The 25,545-nt window shown below is 58.8% G+C and overlaps 1 protein-coding gene across 3 annotated transcripts in view; it reads left to right on the top strand.

Moving 5' to 3' along the window:
- DSCAML1 (DS cell adhesion molecule like 1) overlaps positions 1-25,545 on the top strand; it is a 98,731-nt gene extending 73,186 nt beyond the window's left edge. For 2 of the 3 annotated variants that reach the window (XM_040534171.1, XM_040534172.1), the window contains 26 exons: positions 1,091-1,363; positions 4,465-4,743; positions 4,918-5,037; positions 5,177-5,353; positions 9,655-9,854; positions 10,277-10,373; positions 10,570-10,698; positions 11,129-11,296; positions 11,432-11,502; positions 12,627-12,867; positions 13,611-13,757; positions 13,827-13,982; positions 15,143-15,282; positions 16,727-16,880; positions 17,088-17,205; positions 17,312-17,475; positions 17,564-17,662; positions 19,091-19,279; positions 19,693-19,980; positions 20,066-20,221; positions 20,368-20,398; positions 20,612-20,730; positions 20,995-21,147; positions 21,315-21,509; positions 21,790-22,101; positions 23,694-25,545. In XM_040534171.1, the coding sequence (XP_040390105.1) occupies positions 1,091-1,363; positions 4,465-4,743; positions 4,918-5,037; positions 5,177-5,353; positions 9,655-9,854; positions 10,277-10,373; positions 10,570-10,698; positions 11,129-11,296; positions 11,432-11,502; positions 12,627-12,867; positions 13,611-13,757; positions 13,827-13,982; positions 15,143-15,282; positions 16,727-16,880; positions 17,088-17,205; positions 17,312-17,475; positions 17,564-17,662; positions 19,091-19,279; positions 19,693-19,980; positions 20,066-20,221; positions 20,368-20,398; positions 20,612-20,730; positions 20,995-21,147; positions 21,315-21,509; positions 21,790-22,101; positions 23,694-24,133 (4,616 nt within the window). In that variant the 3' untranslated portion in view covers positions 24,134-25,545. Of the gene's footprint in view, positions 1-1,090; positions 1,364-4,464; positions 4,744-4,917; positions 5,038-5,176; positions 5,354-9,654; positions 9,855-10,276; positions 10,374-10,569; positions 10,699-11,128; positions 11,297-11,431; positions 11,503-12,626; positions 12,868-13,610; positions 13,758-13,826; positions 13,983-15,142; positions 15,283-16,726; positions 16,881-17,087; positions 17,206-17,311; positions 17,476-17,563; positions 17,663-19,090; positions 19,280-19,692; positions 19,981-20,065; positions 20,222-20,367; positions 20,399-20,611; positions 20,731-20,994; positions 21,148-21,314; positions 21,510-21,789; positions 22,102-23,693 lie in introns of those variants that run through there. The other variant, XM_040534173.1, reaches the window with a different exon arrangement.

Raw genomic sequence — 25,545 nt, 5'->3', positions numbered from 1 at the left:
CTGTGACAGGCGTGAGAGCAGGCTGCTAATTTCTCTTTCCCTGCTCTTTCTCCCCGTGCACCCCATGGTGCGCCGCGGGCTCCCCAGCACGGCAGGTCCCTGCTGCGCCTCCAAACACCTTCCCTCTCCGTGAGGCTGGAGCACTCGGGCCACATCTTCCAGCCAAACCCTTCCAACAGCTGATGGGTGTGAGGGTGGCCCCCTCGTGTTCCCCTGTTCCTGGGACCCTGGGCGCTGAAGGATCTCAGGAGGGAGCGTGCTTTCACAATTGGGATCTTACCCTGAGTATCTGCTTAGCTGTTATCCTGCCATGCGCTTAGGGTGAGGAGTCAAGACAGGGTTAATCTTTAGATTAGTTTGCTATTTTACACAATGGCCACGAGAACAATGTAATTATTGAAGCGTGAAACCTCTTGTTGCAATACTCACCTGCAATACTCTTCCAGTCCTTCAGGCAGCATGAGAGCCAGCCAGAAGCGGTGGGCTGCCTGGCTTTTTGGCACTGCTCGGGATGCCCGTGGGAAGCTCAGAATGGTGCATTTTAGTGGAGATTAAACAAATTGTCAAATGGCAGTCAGGCTCCTGTATGCAGTTCTCTGCCAAGGAGATGGCAAAGCTCAGACAGCTTCCTCCTGAGAGGGGCAGAGCTGCCGTACGGCCGGGGGATGCTCCCCAGAGGTCTCCCAAACCTCCCCTGGGAGCCCCAGCTGGATGTGCCCCACGGCAGGAGCTGGGAGCTCCAAGGCAGCGGCTGACATCCCTCTGAGGGGCAGCAGCACTCACAGGCTGGGCTTCCCCAGCACTGAAGCCTGCAAATTCAAGCCTAAGCATTGTGCCTGCAAGATTGGGTGGAGTTTGCTGAAGTTTGGCTGCAGCCAAGGGTCGCAGCCCCCAATTTTTGCAGCTGTTCTTTTGTAGGTGTGCGCGAGGGGCTCTCGCTGGAGGCTGCTGATGGCCAGGCTGGGTCCTGGCTCTGTTGTCACCTCACTCGCCTGCGCAGCTCGCTCTGCGCTAGCAGCTGATATGTGTGCAAACAAGCTGCCCTTCGGAATTAACCTAGCCTGCCTCTTCCTTCCTCCCCACTATGTAGGTCCCCCGAGCATCCGAGCGATGAAGAACATAACGGCGGTAGCGGGTAGGGACACTTTCATCAACTGCAGGGTGATCGGGTACCCCTATTACTCCATCAAGTGGTACAAGGACTCTTTGCTGCTGCCTGATAACCACCGCCAAGTGGTCTTTGAAAACGGGACTCTCAAGCTGATGGACGTCCAGAAGGGCATGGACGAAGGGGAGTATCTGTGCAGCGTGCTGATCCAGCCCCAGCTCTCCATCAGCCAGAGCGTGCACGTCACGGTGAAAGGTGAGCGGGTGGGGATTGCCTGGGTCAGACGATCCCCTCCCCAGCCACGGGAGCCCTGTGCTTCCTGCAGAAGCTTGGTCAGCTCTGGCACATTGCAAGCGGGAGCTGTGAGCCCCTTTCCCACCACTCTCCCACCCAGAACGGGGCAAGGCACAAGAGTGCTCCTTGGGGCAACTCCTTTGGGTTGGGTTGGGGCCATTCCGATCGCACTGGGGTTCAGGGAGTGTTGGGGCTGTTCCTACTGTGGACAGAGGCAGGGCAGCATCGGGCGGGGGGCTCTGCGTCCGGGTGCTGGCTGTGTTCCCCAAGCACCGATGAGAGGCAGAGCTGGCTCAGCCCGGCCACCTTGCACCCACCTGCGTGCCTGCTGCTGCCCCGAGCCACACCGGATCCATTTCTTGTTACACGCAGCGAGCAAGGATTTACGGTGTAAACACAGCGTATTAAAACATCTAACCTTTGCTCGGATCACCTTCACTGATGTTTTTCTCTGTGTGTTAGCTTTTAAAAAAATAATACTCTCGGTCTTCCAAGCGCACAGAACATCTTAAAAGCTTCTCCAGGCCATCAATTATTCAGCCCCATTGAGGGAGCTATCAGTCCTAATGAATTGAGTCGGATGCATTCCCTCCCAGTGACTTGCTGAGATTGTGTTATGAGCGCGCGGAGCTATCGTATCTCCCATCCTCAGAGTTGTCGGGTCGGCTCTGCCTGTCGCCAGCTCAGTGTTTGCAGTAAATCATTCAGACAAACACAGCCACGCTGGGGACGGAGCTGGCCAATTGTCTTTCCCTCTGTCTCACCGAGCCGGGTATTTATGGACTGGATTTTATGCTGATCCCCCTCCCTCCCCTTCCATCCACCATTTTCTTATTAGGAATCAGGTTAGCAAGAGAGTGCATCAAGCTGATTATAGATGCAACCCCTTGATTAGCTAATGCTCTTCTCCAAGGCTTTGCAGGCAGAAGTGTGGGCTGCAGCTAACCTTAGGGCAGCGCCGAGGGGGCCCCTCTCCCCTCGCACCCCCAGTGCAAGGCATGGCCAGCCTTTGTGTTCCTCACCTTAAACCAAAGTCCTCACGGAGGGAGTACCTACAGCGATGTGCGCACGCAAAGTTGAATTACATGCTGCACTTTTGCTTTTGTGGCTCTGGCTATGGCGGACGTCTTCATCCCACCTGCAGCACACAGGCTGGAGATTTACACCTGGCCCTGCCCGCCTGGGTGTTTTTATGGCCACCGGATAAAAGCCTGGGGAGGAAAACTGAGAATACCCTCGACTATGTTTGGAGCCCACTCCGAGGAGCAGAATAAAGAAATAGAAGTGCGCAGAGATGGTATGAGCACCGTAAAGTTTTTAGTGCCACAAGTGCCTGGCGAGCACGCTGCGTGCCACAAGTGAGTTACGCCGCAGGTCTTTCCAAGCAAGCGGTAGTAAAAGCTTTACGGCCCCCTCACGCCAGCGCCTGGCTCGATCGTGCCGTTCAGTTTGATCTCTGTTTCTGCCCCTGTTGGGAAGTCCCCGAGCCTCCTCCCTGGCTGCTGGGTCCCCGTGTCCCAGCTCAGAGCCTCCCTGCTCCCCAGGGCTTCCCAGGCTGCCTGGGGGTGCTGCCGGGTCTCTTCTCCACGCGTCCCCCAGCAGCACCCAGCCGAGGTGCCCTGTTATTCCTGTTATTCTGAGGTGCTCGTTATTCCTGCAAACATCTTTGAAGGTTTTAATTGATCACGTGCGGGCTTGGGACTGTCCTGGTGCTGTCACACAGCCCTGCCCAGGTGACAGCGGCAGGGACGCCGCCTCAGCCGCTCTGCAGTCGGGCACAGCGTGAGGGATGTGGGGCTATGCGGCGCTGCTGGGGTGCACTGGGGTGCAGGAGAGCCTGGGAAGTGCTGAAAAGAGGAGAATATGCACCAGGAAATCAATTGGGAAGGAAAGACGCGTGTTAAGCCCTGGTTAAGGGGAGCTGGAACCAGGAGAGCTCTTCTGCCGAGAGGCTGCGTGTGCTGGAAGTGGCCCGTGGGGCATTCGGAGATGCATAAGCCCGGCCCCACTCTGCAATAGACTGCAGCGCGTTCCCAATTAATTATTCATTAATTATGGAAAACGGGCACTGCCGGCTCCATGGCTCCAGCAGCTCAAGCCACGTCGCTACAGCTGGCAGCGGGGCAGGCGGCCGGGCCGGACCCATGCGCCCGTGGGCAGCATCCCGAGGGGGCGACGAGCAACCCCCAGCACCTTCTGCTCTGCGGGGCTGCCCGGCCAGGCTTTGGGCCACCCCATCATGGCCAGCCCAGTTCTGACCCGGCCCTGGAGCCCCCAGCAGCCTGGTCCGAGCACTGGGAGCATTGGAGAGCATTGGTCGAGGTGTGGGTGGAGATGGGGGATGGCGTGCAGGAGAGCGGGGGCGTGCACGGTAGCACGGTGAGCCCTTCCCCGCTGGGGCTCCCACGTCTGTACAAGAGGGCATCTTATTTCTGCCGAGGGGACAATTGGCAGCCTGCTAATTTAATTATGGAGGCTGCGGAAAGAGGATCTCGTCTACCAGGTGCTGAGCCTTGTTAAGCTAATTGTCTCCCTCTCTATGCTTTCTTCCCCCTCCCACATTGCCAGAGATGCTGCGGTTGCCTAATTAAGTTATCAGAAAGATAATGGCTGGTTCTGAATCCAGTGCCTTTAAGAAAAGCATCCATCTAATAACTGCTTTTCTGCTGAGGTGGAATTTCAGCTTGTGTGTGTAGAGGGGGTCGGGGCGGCTGGCGGCTCCTGGCGCTGGGCTGAGCGCAGTGGCTCTCCCAGGTGGGTCACATCCTGCTGTCACCCCCTCCTGGAAGCGTTACTGGCTGGAACAAAAGCCTGCCTTAGTTTCTGGGCAGCAAATGCTTTGGGTGATAGGGATGCAATGGGTTGGTGAGCTGTTGTGCTGATGGCAAGCAGGCTTGCTCCTCCGCAAGGCTGCGCCCTGTGGTGAGATGGGGCTGGTGGGCACTGACCCGCTGTGAGGGCCAGGAGCCAGGACCAGCTGCTTTTCCTCTGTCCTCGTGCCACCAGCCTGTCCCCTCGGGCAAGGGCTGGGATGTACAGTGTGTTGCCTCTCCCCTCCGCAGTCCCTCCTCTGATCCAGCCCTTCGAGTTCCCCCCAGCCTCCATCGGGCAGCTCCTCTACATCCCCTGCGTGGTCTCCTCGGGGGACATGCCCATCCACATCACCTGGCGGAAGGACGGGCACGTCATCCTCTCTGGCTCGGGCGTCACCATCGAGAGCAAGGAGTTCATGAGCTCCCTGCAGATCTCCAGCGTCTCCCTCAAGCACAACGGCAACTACACGTGCATCGCCAGCAACGCCGCCGCCACCGTCAGCCGCGAGCGGCAGCTCATCGTGCGGGGTGAGCATCCCCGGGGCTGCCCCCACATCCGGCTTGGGTGGGTGGGCAGTGATGGGTGTAGCACGGGTGGAAGCAGGCAGGGGAGACAGGGCAGCCATGTGCAAGCAGAGATGGTCTGCAAGAAGCTGCTGGGATTTCGGCTCTAACGGCCATCTTTGCGTCCTTGTTATCCAGTGCCTCCTCGATTTGTGGTTCAGCCCAACAACCAGGATGGCATTTACGGTAAAGCTGGGGTGCTGAACTGCTCTGTGGATGGGTACCCGCCTCCAAAAGTCATGTGGAAGCACGCAAAAGGTACGTGTGAGGCGACACGGCAGCGTTTGGGGATCTCTGGTCTCTCCGTTTTGGCCTGGCCACCCCAGCAACGACCCCCACGAGCCCCCCCCCTTGCTTGGCTGAGCTCTCATCACTGCGTGTCTGCGCCCCCCCCTAGGAAGTGGGAACCCGCAGCAGTACCACCCCATCCCGCTGACGGGCCGCATCCAGATCCTCCCCAACAGCTCCCTGCTCATCCGCCACGTGCTGGAGGAGGACATCGGCTACTACCTGTGCCAGGCCAGCAACGGGGTGGGCACGGACATCAGCAAGTCCATGTTTCTCACCGTGAAGAGTAAGTAGCTGTGCTGGCGGGGCTGGGACATGGCACGGCTGCAGGGGGGGCTGCAGGGGGTGTCCCCCCAGAGCACAGCCCGCTGCACACACAGGGACCGGCCTGGCGCTGCCCCAGCACCGCGCAGCCCCCGATCGATGTGGGGCACGGGAGGCATCGATTGCCCTCCTGCAGGGACTGGCTTCCCTTATGCGATTATAAACACTTAGTCCTAAATAAAACCAGGCAATCAATCTACATCATACGGGAGGGAAGGAAATAGCTTCGCTAATTTGACAGGGATGGGCTGGGAAGTGTTGTTAGACACCGTGTTTGAACTGTGCTTATTATTGGATTCCTCTCCCGTTGCTATCAGCAGAATACATAATCTCCAGCTCCTCTTTATTTATTTTGATTGCTGCTGCCGTAAGAGTTCAAACCTCCAGGAAGAGGTGCTGGAGGGGAGGACAGCCTGGTCCTGCTGGTTCCTGTGGCAGCATCCTCACGGTGCCAGAGCGGTGCGCGCGGCTCCACTCCTTGCTGTCCTTACACCTGGATTTGGCTTCTGTTGGCTCCACGCACCCTTTGAGAACATCAGGCTCTTGCTTTCTTGCTGGCTTCCCATGTTAGATTTATCTTAAAATCGTCGTTTCCCTAACAAAGAGGGGAGGGGTGGTGCCGAAGAGGCAGGAGGGAGCTGGGGCTGGCAGCGGGCGCTGTCTTGAATGCCCAGAAACCGCGGGCACGTGCACAATGCTGCATCCCGGCCAGGTCTCGCACCCGGCGCTGGCAGGGAAGAGAAACACTGCGAGTGGCCGGGGCTACAGCCTCCCCCCTGCAGCCTCCCCCCCTGCAGCTCCCCCCGGCCAAACGCCCACCGCCCGGCTGCGGCAGCCTCTCGCTCCCTCTCGCTCCAGCGTCTCCCCTCCCCAGCCAGCATCTACTTTCCTGTGTTTCTTGCGGGGAGGGTCGAGGGGAGCCTTTTCCTCTCCCTGTCAGCTGTTTAATTTATCCCGCTGATTGATGAATTGAAACGAGCGACTTCAAACAACATACTTCAATAAGGCGCAGGTACAAAGTCAAGGCGATTAATCCCGAGTGAGTGTGCAGAAGTCTTGGAGCCTGAACTGTTGCCTTGTCCCTGCTATCTGGTATAATTGCATCCCAGGACAGGTTGCTTGCTGACTTGAATAGCACATAACCTTATTATGCATGTGCTTTTACATTTCCCGGAGACCTCAGCAGCCTTTGAAAAGGTTTGAATGAATAGGTAGACGAAGCGCCACAGCCAATTAAGCATTATATGGGGCTCTTTGTTTTGTTTCATTTTTTTGATTTTTGTTTGTTTAGTGAAATGTCAGGCCAATTAAAGCGAGATCAGCACCGGCTTTCGTCTAAAGCCAGGCCACTGCAGACAGTGTTAAATGAATGTTAATCAGAGCCCAAACCCGCGGTCAGTTGGAGAGAGGGGAGCCGCCGGCCCCACACCACGCGGGGCAGGAGGGGCAGCCCCGGCCGCACGGCACATCCCGGGTGCTGCCGTGCCAGCTCTGTGGGGCTAACCAAGGCAGGCAGGCAATAAATCAGAGGAGCGTGCACAGCCCCACTAGTGCCAGGATCAGTTAGCTGCTGCTTGTCAGGTGCCGAGGAGGAAACCGCAGGGCTCTGCGTGCAGATTTAACCCTCGGGGCCCTGGCCAGGCCAGCCTTTTGCTGGGTTGCCATCCCTTGCAGGGTGCACAGCACTCGGGGCATGCGCTGGCCCCGGGACCGTGCCACAAAGTTGCTCTGCTCAGCCCCGAGCACGGGCACTTGTCTGGAAGCAGTAATACCTTGCTGCCGTGCAGGGCTGGTGCATTCATCCATGCTGTTGAAGGCAACTTGTTAGCGCCAGGTCGGGTGCGCTGCAGAGCAGGAGGTGTGGGGTGCTGGAGGCTGGGAGCAGGGCACAGGAGCACACAGCCACCCGGGGGGTGGCTCGCTGGCCCGGGCGCAGGTGAGGAGATCACAGCGCGTGATAAATGCCATTTAGCACATGGCTGCATCGGGAGCACGGAGCCAGGGATGGAGCGGGTCGGGTCCCCGGGGGCAGTGCGGGCTGCGGGGGCTCCTCCAGCCTTGGGGGGGCTCGCCGGGCACCGGGCAGGGCCGGAGGTGCCAGGGCGTTCGGTGTCCTACTGCAGAAGCATAACTGATTGCTTCCATGCAATTTGAATTAATCTCATGCTTCAGGTGAAACTCAGCTAATCAGTGTAGAAAGGAAGCTGAAACGGGTGCAATCAAATTAACATCACAGAGCTGGCTCTAAACAAGGAAGAGGGGGGCGAGGGAGGCAGGAGCAGCCCTTGTCACCGGTGTCACCGTTCTCATTGAGTTGTCACCACCGGGCTGTGAAGCTGCTCCTGCCCCAGCCTGGCTGGGGACGGAAGAGCATGAGGGGTGCTGACAATTCCCTTGGTGGCCAGTCTTCTCTCTCTTATCTCTGCCCAGCAGACAGGACGAGCCTCTTGTTGGGGCTGTTTTAACATGGCCCGTGGGCATGGAGGGGAGCAGCGGGGCAGTGCGGGGGTGGCCGAGCAGGCTGGGCGCAGGGGATGGGATGTCAGACTGTGCAGGAGGCAAGCTGTCCTCGAGGGAAGCCATTCTGCACAGGGGCAGGATGCACAGGCTGAGTTTGGGGTGCTCAGCACCAATCCCACACACACACAGCACCCGGGCTGTGGTGTGCAGGATCCTGCACGTGTGAGGAGGCTGAAGGAGGCTGCTTGAGATACAGCCGTGAGCATCCTCCCTCCCTTGTTCCTCCTCCCTGCAGCCGGTCCTGTGCAGGATGCTCACAGGGCTCAGAGCACCCTGTGGGTCACCGTGGGCCTGGGGCATCACCAGCACGGGGTGTGGGGGTGTGCCGGTGGCACGGGGCAGCACCAGGGATGGTGTGCAGGGGGCTGCTGCCTCCAAGCCCCGGTCCGTGCTGTGTGCACAGCTGGTTGGGGTTTTCTTCGGGTTTGTTTTGCTGCTTCCTCTGCTCTGGGCTACGTGCCGCTCTCCTGGGACCCCGGCAATTGAGGGAAGTTGATATGTTTACATCCAAGGAGCTGCTTTTAATCAAACATCAATAAGTGCATTTCAGCGAAGCAGAGCCTGAAACAGAGCTCCTCTCCCGGGGCCACCATGTGCAGGGAATGGGCTGGCTCCTCCGCGGAGCCCCGAGGAGAGCCGGGTCCATCCTCCCACCAAGGGTCCCGGCCTTCGTGCTCCTCCGCACGCTGGAGCAGGTTGGGCTCTGCTATTTTCTCCCCGCCCCTGCCCCTCCGTGTCAGCTCGGGGTCCTCGGGGCTGGCCGCGGGCAGGATCTCCATGGGCTCCTGAAGAGCTGTCACGAGGCGGAGGAGTCCCCGCGGCCGGGCTCACGCCTCGTGCCAGCCACGTGGGCGCATGCCCCGCACCCTGAAAATGCCGGCAGCTCGGGAGGAAAGGTTTCCTTAGCTGCTAATTGAATTACATTGCCACAGAAAGCCGAGAAGTCGTAGCTCATTAGAGCCTCTTGTGTCCCATTATAACAGTGTGTGTTGCCTTTGCGGATTGTCATTATCATATATTACTGCGGGACTCGGCAGCGCTGTTTGTTTATGCATTACATTTTTTTCGGCTTACCCAGGCTGCCCCCGCCCCCAGCCTGTTTTCCTGCTCCGTGTGCTGCTCCGGGGAGCCGCGGCGGTGCCGCCCCACGCTGCCAGCATCCAGCCCCGCTCGCCCACCCAAAACCCGAGTCCTCCTGGTGGCGATGGCACCACGCAGGGTGCTGCGCCTGGGTGGGCGGTGGGCACGGCTGGGGGCTCCCCTCCCCTCCTTTGCATCTTGGGGGGAATCTTCGAGGGGGTGGGGGGGAAATTTCTCCGGCATCTGCAATGCAAAAGCTGCCTTGCTGATGTGGAATCGCGCTCTATATTCTGCCCAGGTTTATACGAGTGAATTATGCAAATCTGTGATGGAAAACATTCTTCCTCTCATCCTCGGGAGTGTAAAACCTTAGTCAATAATTCATACTCGCACGTCTCAGACTGGAGGCTTTCTCTTCATTATAGTGTGCGCTTGGTTATTTGTCTTTCACGTTTTATTGTCTACCCCGGTGTAATGCTATGCATTATAAAATTTATCTGCTTCATTATTTTATGATCCTGAGCCGTATAATGCAGCGAAACGATTCCACTTCGGGCTGCACGGCCTCTCGGTGAGCCCCGCACCCACGGCGGGGTGCTGGGGGCTGCGGCCGTGCCCACCGGGTGAGCCGAGGGGGTGCTGACCCCCGGCTCCCTCCCACAGTCCCCGCCATGATCACATCCCACCCCAACACCACCATCGCCATCAAGGGGCAGAGCAAGGAGCTGAACTGCACGGCGCGGGGCGAGCGGCCCATCATCATCCGCTGGGAGAAGGGCGACACCGTCATCGACCCCGACCGCAACATGCGCTACGCCATCACCACCAAGGACAACGGCGACGAGGTCATCTCCACCCTCAAGGTGAGGGGCTGGGCTCCGGGGGTTTCATCCCACTGCCGCTCCCGAGCATCCTTGCATGTCTGGCACAGGGGCAGTTAATGCAGAAAAGCTGCTTGCAGTGCTTGTGAAGAGCTAAAACCAGCCACTGTTCTCGTGCTGTGATGGCCCTGAAAATGAAATCCAGTGGGTTACATTTTCCTTGCACTAAATTTCGCCTTCCTATGCAATGGGATCTGGTTCTAAAGGTGTTGGGCAGCACCAGGGATGCCTCAAAGAATAAAAGCTCTGTGCACATCTGAGCGGGGGGTAGGGGTTTGGGGCAACCTGCGCCCGCAGGCACAGCTCCCCCAGGGCAGGAGCGGGCTGGGGTCCCTGCACGAAGATGGGAGCTCGGGGCAGCCAAGGCTGAGGTGGCTCCTTTCTTCTCCCCAAACTATTCATAGCTGAAACCAGCTGACCGCGGGGACTCCGTCTTCTTCTCTTGTCACGCGATCAACTCGTATGGTGAAGACAGAGGCCTGATCCAGCTCACCGTCCAAGGTACGTGTCCACGTGTGTGAGCCCAGTGTGCGCTGCCCGTCACCGAACCCACGAGGGCTGCCGAAGGAATGCGAACTTACGCATGGGGTGTGGGATGTGGCAAAGCTTCACAGGGTCCTGCTATTTCTGTTTTTTTTCTCTCCCTGTCACCCCACGCTTTGGCTCCTGACCCCCCCCCCCCCCGTGTCTCCCCAAGAGCCCCCTGACCCTCCGGAGCTGGAGATCCGCGAGGTGAAAGCCCGGAGCATGAACTTGCGATGGACTCAGCGGTTCGATGGGAACAGCATCATCACCGGCTTCGACATCGAGTACAAGAACAAGTCCGGTAGGTGCCGGCGGACCCCCCCCCCATGCCACCCTGTGGCTGGGGCTCGCTGCTTCCTGGGGCCGGGCTGCGTGGGCAGGTGCAGAGCTGGCCCCATCACCACCGTAAAGGGAATGTTCTGCGCCCCAGCTCCTTTGATGAAGAAAGGAGAGAGCGGCATTCATGAAATATGTTAATTTATGTTAGATGGGAGCATTTGAAAGGGAATATTTAAAGAGACAATATTTGCAAAAAGCCAAACTGAGAGCCACACAACAGCAAGGAGGGGGACGCAGAGTCTCTAGTGGGGGACCCTGCTGTGAAAGCCTTTGGGGACTTCCGCATCCACCTGCCCGGCATGGCTGGGATGGAACATGTCCCTCTTGGTGCCGCAGGCCAGGGGATGGCATTCGGGTGCTGAAGTCCGTTTCTTATTCTTCTGCTTTTCCAGATTCCTGGGATTTTAAGCAGTCCACGCGCAACATCTCCCCGACCATCAACCAGGCGAACATTGTGGACCTCCACCCCGCCTCGGTGTACAGCATCCGCATGTACTCCTTCAACAAGATCGGCCGCAGCGAGCCCAGCAAGGAGCTCACCATCAGCACGGAGGAAGCAGGTGCTGCTCACAGCCTGGGGGCTGTGTCCTCAATGTAAAGCTGGCTGCAGCCGAGCTCTCTTTCGGATGAGTGTTTTTGTGCCAAGGGGGTCCTTTCCCTTCTCAACACCCTCTTTCGGGTCTGTTTTTCCCTAGCTCCTGATGGGCCTCCGATGGATGTCACCTTGCAGCCGATGACGTCCCAGAGCATCCAGGTCACCTGGAAGGTGCGTGGGGCTGGGGCACTGCTGGGGCTTTCCTTGGCCACGCAGTCTTACGCAGCACAAAGATGCACGAGGGCACGGGGGGAGAAAAACCTGCTCTCCCTCCCCATGTCGGGCATGTCACCTTCCTGCTTCCCTCGCCCTGGGATGGAGCCACGGCAGCCATGTGTCCGTGGGGCAGCGCAGTCGGTGCTGTGCCAAATGCAGTCCTGGTGCTGGGCATACGGAGCAAACAGGGCTCCTGGTGCAAACCCCATCCCAAGTCCCATGGGGCAGGCCGCTCCGGGACCAGGACATTTCCTCGGAGGTACGAGGGCCCGGACAATTTCTGAGACATCATGAAAATTTGAAGGCTGGGCTTGCGCTCGGCTGCATCATGCAGGGTCCGTATTAATCATGTTTGATAACAAGCTAATTATCTCATAGGATATCCATGGGGGGGCCATGGGGAAAGAGAGGATAAATATGGAAAAACTGAGACATTTAGCTGCAAACTGCTCAAGCAAAGATCAATATAGTTCAGAATCAGATTTATTTTTCAGAAGGTGCATAATGAAAAATAAAATTGATTATAAAGTTAGGACTTCAGAATGAACTGGTAAGTCAATAAATTTAGGGTTCCAGCTTCTCTCCCCTCCTCCTAGGTCCTGAAAAACAGATTAATGAAAAATAAGATTCACTTGAAAGATAAGTCAGTTCATTTTAGGAGTATTTCGAAGAGATGGATTGCGCTGGCTTTGTAACATAAATTTGCAATCAACCCTATTGATTTCTTAATGCTTCAGAGGAATATTGTTAAGATTGATTTAAACCTGGCCTCATGCATTCCTAAGGCTGGCTCAGGGCTGTCCCCTCCTGCTGCCAGGCTCTGCCCATCACCTCCCGCTGGGACCCCTCTGGTGGCCCTCTCGGAGCTGGTGGCACTTCTGTGACTCTTCCTACGTGCCCGGACAGCTCAGGGCTCTCCGAGGCCATCTTCTGTGTACCCTGAGCTGCACTGCTGACGAGGAGCCTTCGTCCTCCATCCTCTGTATGAGCAGGAGCAGGAGGACTTGCCTCGCCTCCACCTCCCCTCCTGCAGAGCCTGGGCCATGACACCACCCCATCTCGTATCCCCAATTCTTCAGGCCCCAAAAAAGGAGCTGCAGAATGGGGTGATCCGCGGCTACCAGATCGGGTACCGGGAGAACAGCCCGGGCAGCAACGGGCAGTACAGCATCGTGGAGATGAAGGCCACGGGGGACAGCGAGGTCTACACGCTGGACAACCTGAAGAAGTTCGCCCAGTACGGGGTGGTGGTGCAGGCCTTCAACCGCGCGGGGACGGGGCCGTCGTCCAGCGAGATCAATGCCACCACACTGGAGGATGGTAAGGCTGCCAGGGACAGTTTCCACCCGGCGGGGTTGTGGGCAGCCTCAGGCATCTTAAAAACAACAGGAAAAAGTTTTGCAGCGCGTTTGCTCAGCAGTTTTTCATACTTAATTAAGGCTCTCGTTAGCCTGTCAAACCATGTTCATTTCCTGGCTACATTAGCACTCCTCCTGGGGTATTCAAGGGCCCCTGTTTTAGCAATAGTGTCTTTTCTGTAATTATATTACCTTCATTTTGTTCAAACGGACTATCTGTATTAGTTTATTATACTCAGTCCCTAATTACATGGTGCTTATATTTTTACACCTAAGTAATATGAAACAATAATCATTCTCAAAGAGGATCGTTACGGTGATGTATTATCATTTAAATGCTCATAAAAATTAGAGTTACCTCTTATGGGGCAATGGGATCTAATTACCTCGCATCCAGCCAGCTCTCCCGCTCGCCCCTCGCTGGGAAGTACAGCGTGTCCCGGCGGCCCTGGTCCTCAGGAGCACAGCAGCTGCACCCGCTGCGGGGGTCTGGAAGGAGCAAAGCGCCTGTTGGAGGCAGGATCAGTGCTAGGGACCTGGGGAGAAGGGCAATGGGGCCATGGCCAGGGGTTCCATGGAGAGCCGAGGTGCTGGGGAGCCTGGCGGGTGTGGATAGGGTGGCTTGGACATGGGAATTAGCTCCTGGAGGTGGGCGTGAGGGGAGAGGTGCTGGCATCGTCCTCCTGCTGACCGCCCCCTCCTCAGTCCCCAGCCAGCCCCCCGAGAACGTGCGGGCCATCTCCATCACATCGGACGTGGCCGTCATCTCCTGGTCGGAGCCCCCGCGCAGCACCCTCAACGGCGTGCTCAAGGGGTACCGGGTCATCTTCTGGTCCCTCTACATGGATGGAGGTGAGTGTCCCTGGGGCACGGGGCACGCAGGGGGTGGTGGTGCGGGGCTGACGGGCGCTGTCCCCGCAGAGTGGGGCGAGATGCAGAACATCACGACCACGCGGGAGCGAGTGGAGCTGCGGGGCATGGAGAAGTTCACCAACTACAGCGTGCAGGTGCTGGCGTACACCCAGGCCGGCGACGGCGTCCGCAGCAGCGTGCTCTACATCCAGACCAAGGAGGACAGTGAGTGGCACTGCCCCTGGAGCTTTCCCCTAGGATCCCAGTAATGGGATTGCAGATGGGGAGGTGCAGTGGGATCCGGGGTTACATGGCTCCCCAAAAAACCCTGGCACGCAGGGAGGTGGCACAGCTGCTGTACCAGGGGCAGGCGGGTATGCACGTGCACCTCCCTGTTTCCTGCCTGATGAACCAGAGTCGTATGTGTTAATCAGGTGGGAGAATATCGAGCTGTAGGAGCCACTGGCTAGGAATAAAGAGAAGAAGTTTGCAGCCCCTGGAGCTGGGCTCCTCCATCCTTTTATCCTGGCTGGCTTTGCAAAAGGCCCGAGCCCAAGGCTCATCCCATGCCTGGCAGAGCTACTGCCACTGCCCCCAGCCCAACGTGTCCCCTGCAGCTCCTGTACCCACCACTGCCCCTTGCAGCACCCCAGATCCAGCCCCAAGCACCTTGGGTGCTGCCGCCGGGGCTGGCGCGTGCGTGCTCTGCTCGGCGGGCAATCGCTTTATGGCCCGGACGCGCTGCCAGGGCCCTTCCTCTGTCTTTTGACCACCGCAGGCTGCAATCTGTCAGAGGTTCCGTGGGCAGACATATGTTGTGGGGCTGATTAGGCCGATAGGCACACTGTAATCCAGGCACAAGGCACCAAAGGGCCAGCGAGCCTGCAGAGGGTTGGGGGCGCCCGCGGGTGGGTGCTGGCGAGGGGCGCGCAGAAACGGCTGTGGGTGTGCGGGGAAACCCCCGGTGCGCAGCCACGGCACGACATTTCCCTTTTTATTTTATTTTTTTCTTTTCCTTAAGTGCAGATATTTAAATATTTACACCCCTGCCTGCCCTACTTTAATGCCATTATCTCCATAGCAGAGCAGCCCCTGCCCAGGAGCCGCCCGGGGAAGCAGCAGCTGCTGGGGCAGCGCAGCTGGGCAGGGGAAGGCTGAGGCCAGGCACTTAGCGGATTAAGGAGCCAGACACCAGAAGCCAATCACTGGTTCTAAACCCGAGCTGCAATTAACCCAACAGCCTTCCTGTGGGCAGGGGGCCAGAGCCAACTGTGGAGAGGTGGCCGTGACCCAGGGCCGGCCATGCTGTCCTGCAGGCAGGGGGGTGCAAGGGTCCCCCGGGTCCCTCCTGTGGCCCCGGCTCTGCCACACTCTTGCTCCTTCAGTTCCAGGTCCCCCGGCTGGCATCAAGGCTGTGCCATCCTCAGCCAGCAGCGTGGTGGTCTCCTGGCTGCCCCCGGCAAAGCCCAACGGCATCATCCGCAAGTACACCATCTTCTGCTCCAGCCCCGGCTCGGGGCAGCCGGTGAGGGCACAGGGATGGGGACGGGGCTGGGGACGTGCCCTGGTGTCCTGGGCAAACGTGGCAGGAGGCAGGAATAGGATTATGGGGACCTGCCCCGGCTGCTGCAAGGGGGATGATGCAGGTGGCGCCATGCATCCAGCCTGTGACAGCTCAGGGGTGTCTGGTGAAAGGCCCCCCTGGGTGCTCTGTTAGTCCCATCAACTAGCTGTTGCCTCCTGCCGGCGTTTCTCCACTCCTCACTCACTCCAGAAGGAGAAATATGCAAGCAGCTGACCAAAAATAAAATAGAAATTAAACCTGGTCCCATCCCTCCTTCGCGAGGGAGAGGTTGATGGGAGGTCTGCAGACTAGTGCTTATCAAAAGCTCCTTCTCAAACTCATTTCACTATCTGAGCCTCTGGTTTCCAGGGCAACATAATCTTTTCATCAAAGCAACTGGTAAAACCACTGGGATCCGATATTGTTTTCTTGGCATCTTGTCAAAACTGTCATTTGGTTAAAAAAAATTATGTATACTATACAATATTCATATAGGTGTCTGCTTGTGGGGTACATTTACATCCGCAGGCCCCACAAGGGTGCACGTTTGCAGATGACGAACGTGCGGCTGCCTGCGTGTAGCCGTGTTTGCACACAGAGAGAACCCATCCGTCCATCCATCCATCCCGAGCAATAGCACCTTCGGGATCGAGTGCCTGTCCCCCTGCCTCATGCTGACAGGCCAGGGACAGCAGGACGGTGCTCTCAGGGTGGTTCTTCCCCACGTGGCGTAGTTTGTGCAGGGAGATGTGGCCCCAGTGCAACACAAACCAGCAGAGAGCTTGTGTTCTGCCTCGTCGTGGGGTTGGGAGCCAGACCATGCCGGAGGAACCCCCACGGGGCCGGGACAGCCGCTGCGTTGGCTGCTGGTGATGCTGAGACGAGCCCCTGTGGGATTTTGGGGACCCCCTCGCTGCTGCCTCCCAGTGCAGAGGGGTTCGGCTGCCCAGCTGGGCCCTGCCCTGTGCCCTGTTGCAGCCCGGGGCAGCGTCATTTCCCTGGAACTAACCACGCCACCGCAGCCATCTGTTCCTCGCGCTCTGGCCTGGGCTCCCTGGAGAAATGACGACACCAGCCGGCTCACGCGGGCATTGAGAAACGCCGAGCGGGGCTGAACGGCATCTGGGGAGCAAAGCCCCAGCACCCCGAGGAGAGCTGGGTGGGGTGGAGGGCACCCAGGGATCTCCTTTGCCCTCTGCCAGGCGATGGGAGCGAGGGCTCGAGCCTGCCGGCGGTGGGGATGTGCTGGTACCAGTGCCGTGGGGATGCTGGGGTGCAGGCAGCTGGCCCGCGAACAGCTTTTCTCCACTGACAGCTCAGGTAGTTTTGCCCAGGCTGGTTGTGCTGAGGGCGATGCAGCCGAGGGTCTAACAGCGGCTGTGCCCCCTCCTGCCCCCCCTCCCAGGCCCCCAGCGAGTACGAGACCAGCCCCGACCAGCTCTTCTACCGCATCGCCCACCTGAACCGCGGGCAGCAGTACATGCTCTGGGTGGCCGCCGTCACCTCCGCCGGCCGCGGCAACATCAGCGAGAAAGTCACCATCGAGCCTGCCGGGAAAGGTACGGGGGGGACGGGGACCCTAAGAGGCTGTGCCTGGCACCCGGGCAGCGGGGACACGCCGGGGCCACCGGCTCACTGTGGGGACGAGCGTCCTGGTCCCACGCAGAGGCTTGTCCCTGCGTGTCCTCTGCCCTGGCAGTGCCTTGGGGCTCAGCTCTCGGTACAAGCCCGGGGTCTGCCATGCTGACCGCCTCCTTGCCCCCCAGCCCCGGCCAAGATCATCTCGTTCGGAGGCACGGTCACCACCCCCTGGATGAAGGACGTGAGGCTGCCCTGCAATTCGGTGGGGGAGCCGGTCCCCGCCATCAAGTGGACCAAGGACAGGTACCGAGTGCCAGGCAGCCCCTGCCACGGCGCGGGACAGGGACCAGTGCCGGGTGCCCCGTGCCTGTCCCGTGCCAGGCTGAGGCACGCTGTCCCCTCCCGGCAGCGAGGACTCTGCCATCCCCGTGACGGTGGACGGCCACCGGCTGATCCAGGCTAACGGCACGCTGGTGCTGCGCTCGGTGAAGGCCGAGGACTCCGGCTACTACACCTGCACCGCCACCAACACCTGGGGCTTCGACACCATCATCATCAACCTGCTGGTGCAAGGTGAGGGGCGCCGGTGGGGCGCAGTGCCAGCTGCGTCGGGGGGAGGAGGTTTGGGGCGGGTGCTCACGGGTGTTTGCGCTGTCCCCAGTGCCCCCGGACCAGCCGCGCCTGACCGTGTCGAAGACCTCGGCTTCGTCCATCACGCTGGCCTGGATCCCTGGGGACAACGGGGGCAGCTCCATCCGAGGTACCTAATAATGAAGGGCACATCACTAATTACTCAGGTGCTGGTGGCCAGGGCCAGCCCCAGTGTTGCCTCCACGTCTCCCAGAGCTGATGCGGATCTGAGCCCCCCAGAGCAGGATTTGTGCCCCAGTGTCTGCCGTCTCTGGGAGGCTGGGGGCTTCAGGAGGGCCCCAGGACCATCCCTGCTTTCCAGAGCCTCCTTTCTGCTCTGATTCATCTAATGAATTATACTTTGAAACAGCTGCACACCGAGGGGGGAGCAGGGAGAAGGGAAGGAGACCTCGCTTACAATTAATTAAAAGCATGAAAGTAATTACAAGCAAATCTCCCCAGCCAGCAGCCTTTCACTCCAACGGACTCTGTTGATAAATTTGGTTATAATTGGATTAGAAATATTAAAAACATGCTGCATCTACTAAATAAATAAATACCAGGTGGCAGGCACCAGGGGTGCCGGGTGCTGCGGGGTGCCTGGGTGGGCGTCCACGGGGCTGGGAAATCTTGGGGGGGAGGAACAGAGCCTGCCCAGGGCAGCCCCGGGTACACCCCCAGGTATTCCCGGGGTGTCTGAGCTCAGGCAGGTGCAGAAAGGCTCCGGTGCAGTGCACAACACTTCGTTCTGCTCGTGAAGCACACACAGCGGCAGAAAGCCTTCCTGCCTGCTATTTTTGCTGGAGAACTGGCAAAGGAAAAATGCAAAAATGGCCAAATCTGGTGATGCAGCACGGAATTTGGGAATTTTTGCATAGCCAAAAAGGTCAGAACAGTCAAAGTCATGGTTCCCACAGCAACAGGGTCAGGCCTGATCCACGCCTGCTGCAGGGCATTTGCATCCTGGCTCCACGGGTGTCCCCGCGCCGGGCAGGCAGCGCCCGCTGCCGATGCCAGGCACGCATCCAGCGCCAGGTGAGCGGATCTGTGCCACGCCGGTGTGCTCGGCAATGCGGCACCTTGTCCCAGCTGCCGTGCACACATGTGCCTCTCCCTGGGAAAGCCCGGAGAGCCGCTACCAGGCATCTTGTTGACGGCAGCGTAACAGGTTTGTTCATCTAGGACACGGTGTGCTTCCTAATACTCTTAATCATGTGAAAGGAGGCGGCGTTCGATGACAGAAGCAACTTCCTAGCAGCTTCCCAAGGGAGCTAGTTAATTCTGCCTTTCCCTTTATAGCCTCACACCAATCAATCACGGTTCGCACTCCCTGTGCTCCCGTGCAAAAACAAGTAATTGGTGCTGTGCTGGTGGGGCTGGATACGGGCACGGACCCCGAGCTGCTCCCTGCAGCCCCTCGCACCGGGCCGAGGAGCTGCCTCCAGCTTGGGGATGGAGCTGGGGATCGGGCTCCCCGGGGAGGGCACAGGGCACTGCAGGAGCTCGGTGCTGGCCCAAAGCCGTGGCTGCAGGCGCCATTCCCCTTGTCCCCCCCCAGGCTTCGTGCTCCAGTACTCGGTGGACAACAGCGAGGAGTGGAAGGACGTCTTCATCAGCTCCTCGGAGCGCTCCTTCAAGCTGGAGAGCCTCAAGTGCGGCACCTGGTACAAGGTGAAGCTGGCGGCCAAGAACAGCGTGGGGGCTGGCCGCATCAGCGAGATCATCGAGGCCAAGACCCACGGCAGGGGTGAGCCCCGCGGGGTGGGGGGGTGCTGGGATTTACTGCTGGCTAGGGGCAGATAAACCCCGCTACCCTCTGTAACCCTTGGCGAGGAGGTGGCAGCGAGTAGCTTTGACCAGAGATGAGAGATTTCTGCCTTGGCTGATGACCTCTGCCATCATACATCACTGTGCTGCAGCACCAAGGAGCCTGCTTTGACTGGGAAGCCCCAGGGCTCCCTGCCGTGCTCTCGCTGGGCAGCTCCACGTTTCCATGCTGCACCCCAGGGCCCTTTTCCTCCCTGCTTTGCCTCTTCCTCTGCTGTTTTTGGCTTTATGTTTTTGCCCTGATGTAAAAAGCAGGGGATGGGGATGCCAGCAGAATGGGGAGGCCGTGGCCGTGTCCTCCGCGGCGGCACGCTGACGGCTCCTCTCCCGCAGAGCCCTCCTTCAGCAAGGACCAGCACCTCTTCACCCACATCAACTCCACGCACGCCAGGCTGAACCTGCAGGGCTGGAGCAGCGGGGGCTGCCCCATCACCGCCATCGTCCTGGAGTACCGGCCCAAGGGCAACTGGGGCTGGCAGAGCCTGCGCACCAACAGCTCCGGGGAGCTCTTCCTGACCGAGCTGCGCGAGGCCACCTGGTACGAGCTCCGCATGAAGGCCTGCAACAGCGCCGGCTGCGGCAACGAGAGCACGCAGTTCGCCACGCTGGATTACGATGGCAGTGAGTGGGGGGGGCCGGGCCGGGGGCCGTGCTGCCGGGGGGGGACACGCTGGGAGCGCTGACCGTCCGCCCGCCTCTGCTGCAGGCACCATCCCGCCCATCAAGTCGGCCCAAGGGGAGGGGGATGATGTGAAGAAGCTCTTCACCATCGCCTGCCCCGTCATCCTGGCCACGCTGGGGGTGGCCCTGCTCTTCATCATCCGCAAGAAGAGGAAGGAGAAGCGGCTGAAGCGGCTGCGAGGTGAGAGGCGCGGGGCTCAGGGGCACTGCCCACAGAGCACGGCCCCAGACCCGTGTACATCTATACCAACATGTTATGGACGAGGTCTTAAAAAGCTTCCTTTTTTCCCAACCCCCCCCCCCTTTTTTTTTTTTCCTTTCCCACAGATGCCAAGAGCTTGGCAGAAATGCTGATCAGGTGGGTCCCGTTCACAGGCTGTTGGGAGGGGAGGCTGGGCAGCCCTGGGCTGCTTATAAAGCCCCGTTGGGAGCCGAGTTGGCTGCTCACAGGGTGCTGGTGGTGGCCAGAGGGGTGCAGGGGCTGGGGAAGAGCCGCTGAGCCCGTGCCAGGCTCGAGCCACAGGGGCTCTCCCCAGTAATCGCCGGGTCTGCGTCCCCTCTTACCTCGCAGCAAGAATAACCGCAGCTTCGACACGCCGGTGAAGGGCCCCCCGCAGGGCCCCCGCCTGCACATCGACATCCCCCGCGTGCAGCTGCTCATCGAGGACAAGGAGGGCATCAAGCAGCTGGGTAAGCACCCTGCCCTCCCTGCCCTCAGCAGCACCTGGCTGGGGAGGGATACGAGCTGGGGGTGGGCACAGCCCGCCCTGTCCCTGCATTGTCCCCTTGGCACAGCCCCATGGGTCTGGGGGCAAGTCTGGGGGGGCTCTGGGGCGCAGGAGATGCCCCTCACCAGCTGGAGAATGCCTTGGATGAGCTGGGAAGGGGCTGGCAGGCAGCTACAACAGACACCTCGCTACGGAAAGAGCTCTGAGCCGCTGCTGCTTCCCGCAGGAGATGACAAAGCCACGATCCCGGTGACAGACACCGAGTTCAGCCAAGCCGTAAACCCCCAGAGCTTCTGCACAGGCGTGTCGCTGCATCACCCTGCCCTGATCCAGAACACGGGGCCGCTCATCGACATGTCGGACATACGCCCGGGCACCAGTAAGTGCTGGGCTGGGGGCACTGGGGGTGCTGGGGGCAGACAGCGCTGGGCCCCCTCCTGGGTGCTGCCACGGCTAAAAGCAGCTGCAGGCAAGGCAGAGGGAGCAGGCAGCGCTGCAGTGAGGTGGCTCTGACTGAGCCTACGTGACCTTGCCACCATTTCCTAGACCCTGTGTCAAGGAAGAGCATCAAGTCCGCGCACAGCACCCGCAACCGGTACTCCAGCCAGTGGACCCTCACCAAGTGCCAGGCATCCACGCCGGCGCGCACCCTCACCTCGGACTGGCGGACAGTGGGCTCGCAGCACGGCATCACCGTCACCGAGAGCGACAGCTACAGCGCCAGCCTCTCCCAGGACACAGGTACGAGCGAGTACAAGGCACTGCAGGATTAGGATGCCCTGTTAGGGGAATTAACGTTCCCCATGGTGAGGCTGTGCCCAGCCTGGCTGAGGGGAGACCCTGCTGCCATCTCCCCGTCCTCGCCAGGGGCTCCTTGGTGGCTCCTGAGCCCCAAGGGCTGCCGGGTGCTGGGGAGGTCTGGCTGGGTGCACCACATCAGGGACACGTTCCCCAAAGCAGAGCGGGGCAGGCAGCATCAGTACCGGAGCAGGCAGGTGTCTGACGCGTCCTCCCTCTGCAGACAAGGGCCGGAACAGCATGGTGTCGACGGAGAGCGCCTCGTCCACCTACGAGGAGCTGGCACGTGCCTACGAGCACGCCAAGCTGGAGGAGCAGCTGCAGCATGCCAAGTTCGAGATCACCGAGTGCTTCATCTCCGACAGCTCCTCCGACCAGATGACCACGGGGACCACCGACAACGCCGACAGCATGACCTCCATGAGCACCCCGTCGGAGCCCGGCATCTGCCGCTTCACCGCCTCCCCGCCCAAGCCCCAGGACAGCGAGCGGGGCAAGAGCGTGGCCGTGCCCATCCCGCACCGCGCCAGCAAGAGTACGTAGCACACGGTCAGGGCATGGCACATCAAATACGAGCACAAAGGTACCACGAGGTGGTTCCTGCAAAGGGACAGGGAGAGGAGATGGGGAAAGAATCCTTTTTTTGGATCCCTTTTTTCCTCCCTGCGCAGTACCTGGGTTTTACTGTCACGATTAAGTGTTTATTTACATGAAAATCCAAATTCTCCGTATATTGTAGTACACTCATGTCAGAATCTGTTGGATTGTGTCAGACTCTAATTGACGTTGATACGGCCTGTCAGCTTCTGATGCACGCCAGGAGGGTGTAAGAGATTCTGGTAGAACCCAGCAGAACATTCAGAGGTTGAGACAGAACCCAATGGGATATCGGAAGTTCTTAAAACCTCCTGTATTTTAATCAACTCTGCAAGATTGTTTTATTGCAATCTGTCGGACCCTTGAATCTATAGAAATCCTTTAGAATCTGTCAGAATCTCATGCAGTCTAGTAGGTTTTAATAGATTCTGACAGATCCTACTAGGTTTTAAGTGGCTCTGTCAGATTATGAAACAAATATATTAGATTCTGACAGACCGTGTCCGAACCTCTTGCAACCTAACGCAGTAATAGGTTCTGACTAAGTTTGCTGCATGCTCTGTCTTCCAGATTCCAGGAGATTCTAAGAGGGATTTTTTTAAAGCTTGCAGCAGATTATCCGAGACATTAACAGAGTGTAATGGAATCCGCCGGAGTCTGATGCGTGGTAGCAAATATTTCTTCGTATGTTAAATCTAGCAGAATCTGTCACAATCATTCCGAATGGGGGAGATCGGGACAGATTTTGCCGGGTTCTAACAGCCCTAGTGAAATGTGGCCGGGTATGGCAGGTGGGACAGATGTGACCAGCTGTTTGCCACCGCTGGGCTTTGGTTCCAGATGGGGCCAGATCTTCCAGATGTGGCCAGATGTTTGCAAGCTGTATGACAACTGCGGCAGAGGCAGGCCCATTTAGAGCTGCAGCCAGATGTTTCTGGCAACTGTGCCTCCACCACGTGTCCAGATGTTTCCAGATGCTGCACAGCTGCAGCCAGATGTTTCCCAGCACAGCCAGAGGTTTGCAAGATGACCATACACATTGAAGAAACGCAGCCAGGCGGTGAAACAGGGGGCTCAGCCACAGATGCTAGGCCCATGGGTAAAACCACCAAATGTGGCGTTTTTTTTCTGTCGGATGAGCTCAACACCTGCCAGGTGTCAGAGATGGAGGCCCAAGGCCTTTCTTCCTTGGGATAAGGCACCGGACAGGACGCATTATTGAACACAGAGCACATTTGACATGGTATCACACCAGAAATGTTACAGTCATAGAATGTTAGGGAGTGGAAGGGACCTTCCAATCCATGGCATTGAATAATGCACTGTTACACTGTGATAACTATTACTGCTACAGTCCCTTTTTTATCGCTACCCTGTCTCTAGTGAAACACGACAGTCTCAGCGCATGCCGCACGCCCCAGCCGTAGGACAGCGCACGCCACCACGTCCCCGTGGCACGGTCCCAGCGCTGTGCAGCCTCAGTTAGGCACCTGCACAGGACCTCGCCCTCACCCCCCTTTCCTCTTGCAGGTGACTACTGCAACCTCCCGCTGTACGTCAAGTCGGAGGCCTTCTTCCGCAAACCCGACGCCCATGAGCCGTGCCCGGTGGTGCCTCCCCGGGAAGCCTCCATCCGCAACCTGGCCCGGGGCTACCACCCGCCCGCCCGGCACCTGACGCTGGAGCCCGGCACCAAGCCCCCGGGGCTGCCGCCCCCCACCTCCGCCACCACCTTACCTCAGAGGACTCTCCCCATGCCCACCTCGGCCGGCACCGCCGCTGCGCCCGCTGCTGCGCCCGCTGCCACCGCCGAGCCCCCCACGGCCACTGCCCCCGCCGAGCCGCGCGCACCCACGCACTCCAAAGTGGGGGGCTCGCGGGACTCGCTGCTAGAAATGAGCACGTCGGGCGTGGGCAGGTCTCAGAAACAGGGGGCTGGCGCCTACTCCAAGTCCTACACGCTGGTGTAGGGCAGCGCGGGCACCGCCACGGACTCAGCTCCTCCCCAGCGCTATTTCTATTTAAGTCACGGACCTGTACATAAGGAACTCTTTTGTATAAATGAAACTATTTTCTTCTTCTCCAAACAGAAAAAGAAACCAGGGCACAAAGAATTTGATGTTACAGATTAAAAAAAAATATAATATATATGTAAACATATATATATATTTCACATCATTTTGAAAGGGGCACAAGGAAAGACTCAGCGACTTTTTTCCCTGATCTCGTCGGTGGTTTTTGACAAAGGAACGTCTCAAAGACATTGCATGCTATTTTACTGTTCTGAAAACAACAGGAGTTGCTTCAATTTGCAAATGCTTATGTGTTAATACCTTTTTCTATGAAAAAAAAACCAGCGCTGTGTGCAATAAAGGTTATGTTTATATGTGGGTGTTTCTTAAGTGGCCGGAGGAGCGCTTGGTGGCACTGGGTTAGGGACAGGACACCGCGGGAGGGAAGGGGGCAGCGAGCAGCCTGGGTGCCATGGAGCCAGGAAAGGGCTGGGAGCAGGGTGCCGGGCTGGTACCCCGCAGCAGGACACCCCAGCACCCAGAGCCCCCGGCCAGCAGCACCCGGTCCCGCCTGCACCCAGCCCAGCCCGCTGCACCAGCGAGGAGCCACAGGCCAGCTCGGCACAGAGCAGCGAGCCACCAGCAGCTCCCCCGGCTCACCCAGACCATGGCACAGCACAACGTGTGGATGCAGCACACCGTGGTGAGCCCGTCGCAGCACAGCAAGGCAAGAAGCAAGGCGAAGAGCCCCCCCCATGCAGCAACAACGTGCGGTGAAGCGCAGCGCTGCGCCAGGTCGGGGTGCACGGCAGCACAGCCCGGCGCGATTCTGCCCGGCTCCCTCGAGGCCACAGCTCGTGGGGACGTGGAGCACGGTGCCCCGTGGCCTGGCTGCACCGGCTCAGAGCGGCCGAGCACAGCACAGCATCCTGCTCCAGCACCTGCCCCGACGAAAGCAGCTGGAGCCGAGGCAAGCAGCACGTCAGCACCACCGCCGGCGGGGCCGGCAGCCTCCCGTGCCTGCCCCTGCTGCCCGAGAGGGCAAACATAGCAGAGGACTTACGAACAGGCTTCCCCAAACTAGAACCTCGCCATCCAGGGGAGGTTCTGCTGCTATTTTAAGTCTAATCGGCTCCCTGCCTTTGTTTCCTCAGTGCCTCTAATTTATCAGGCAGTACTTTAAACAACTGTGCACTTCTCCATGCTTGTTACCCGCTGGCCCCATTTCTCATTTCTTCCTCACAGCGAGCAGAGGAACTTTCTGTTTCACCTTAACTCACCTTTTTCTCCTTAACAAAAAAAAAAAAAAAAAAAGAGAGAGAGCGAGAGAGAAAAAACACTCTTGAAAGAAATGGTGTTTAACAGTTATA

Source organism: Cygnus olor, chromosome 22, assembly GCF_009769625.2.
Source record: "Cygnus olor isolate bCygOlo1 chromosome 22, bCygOlo1.pri.v2, whole genome shotgun sequence".
NCBI classification, from domain to species: domain Eukaryota; kingdom Metazoa; phylum Chordata; class Aves; order Anseriformes; family Anatidae; genus Cygnus; species Cygnus olor.
The sequence above is the reverse complement of the archived record's forward strand: the minus strand, read 5'-3'. Positions and strand labels throughout refer to the sequence as shown.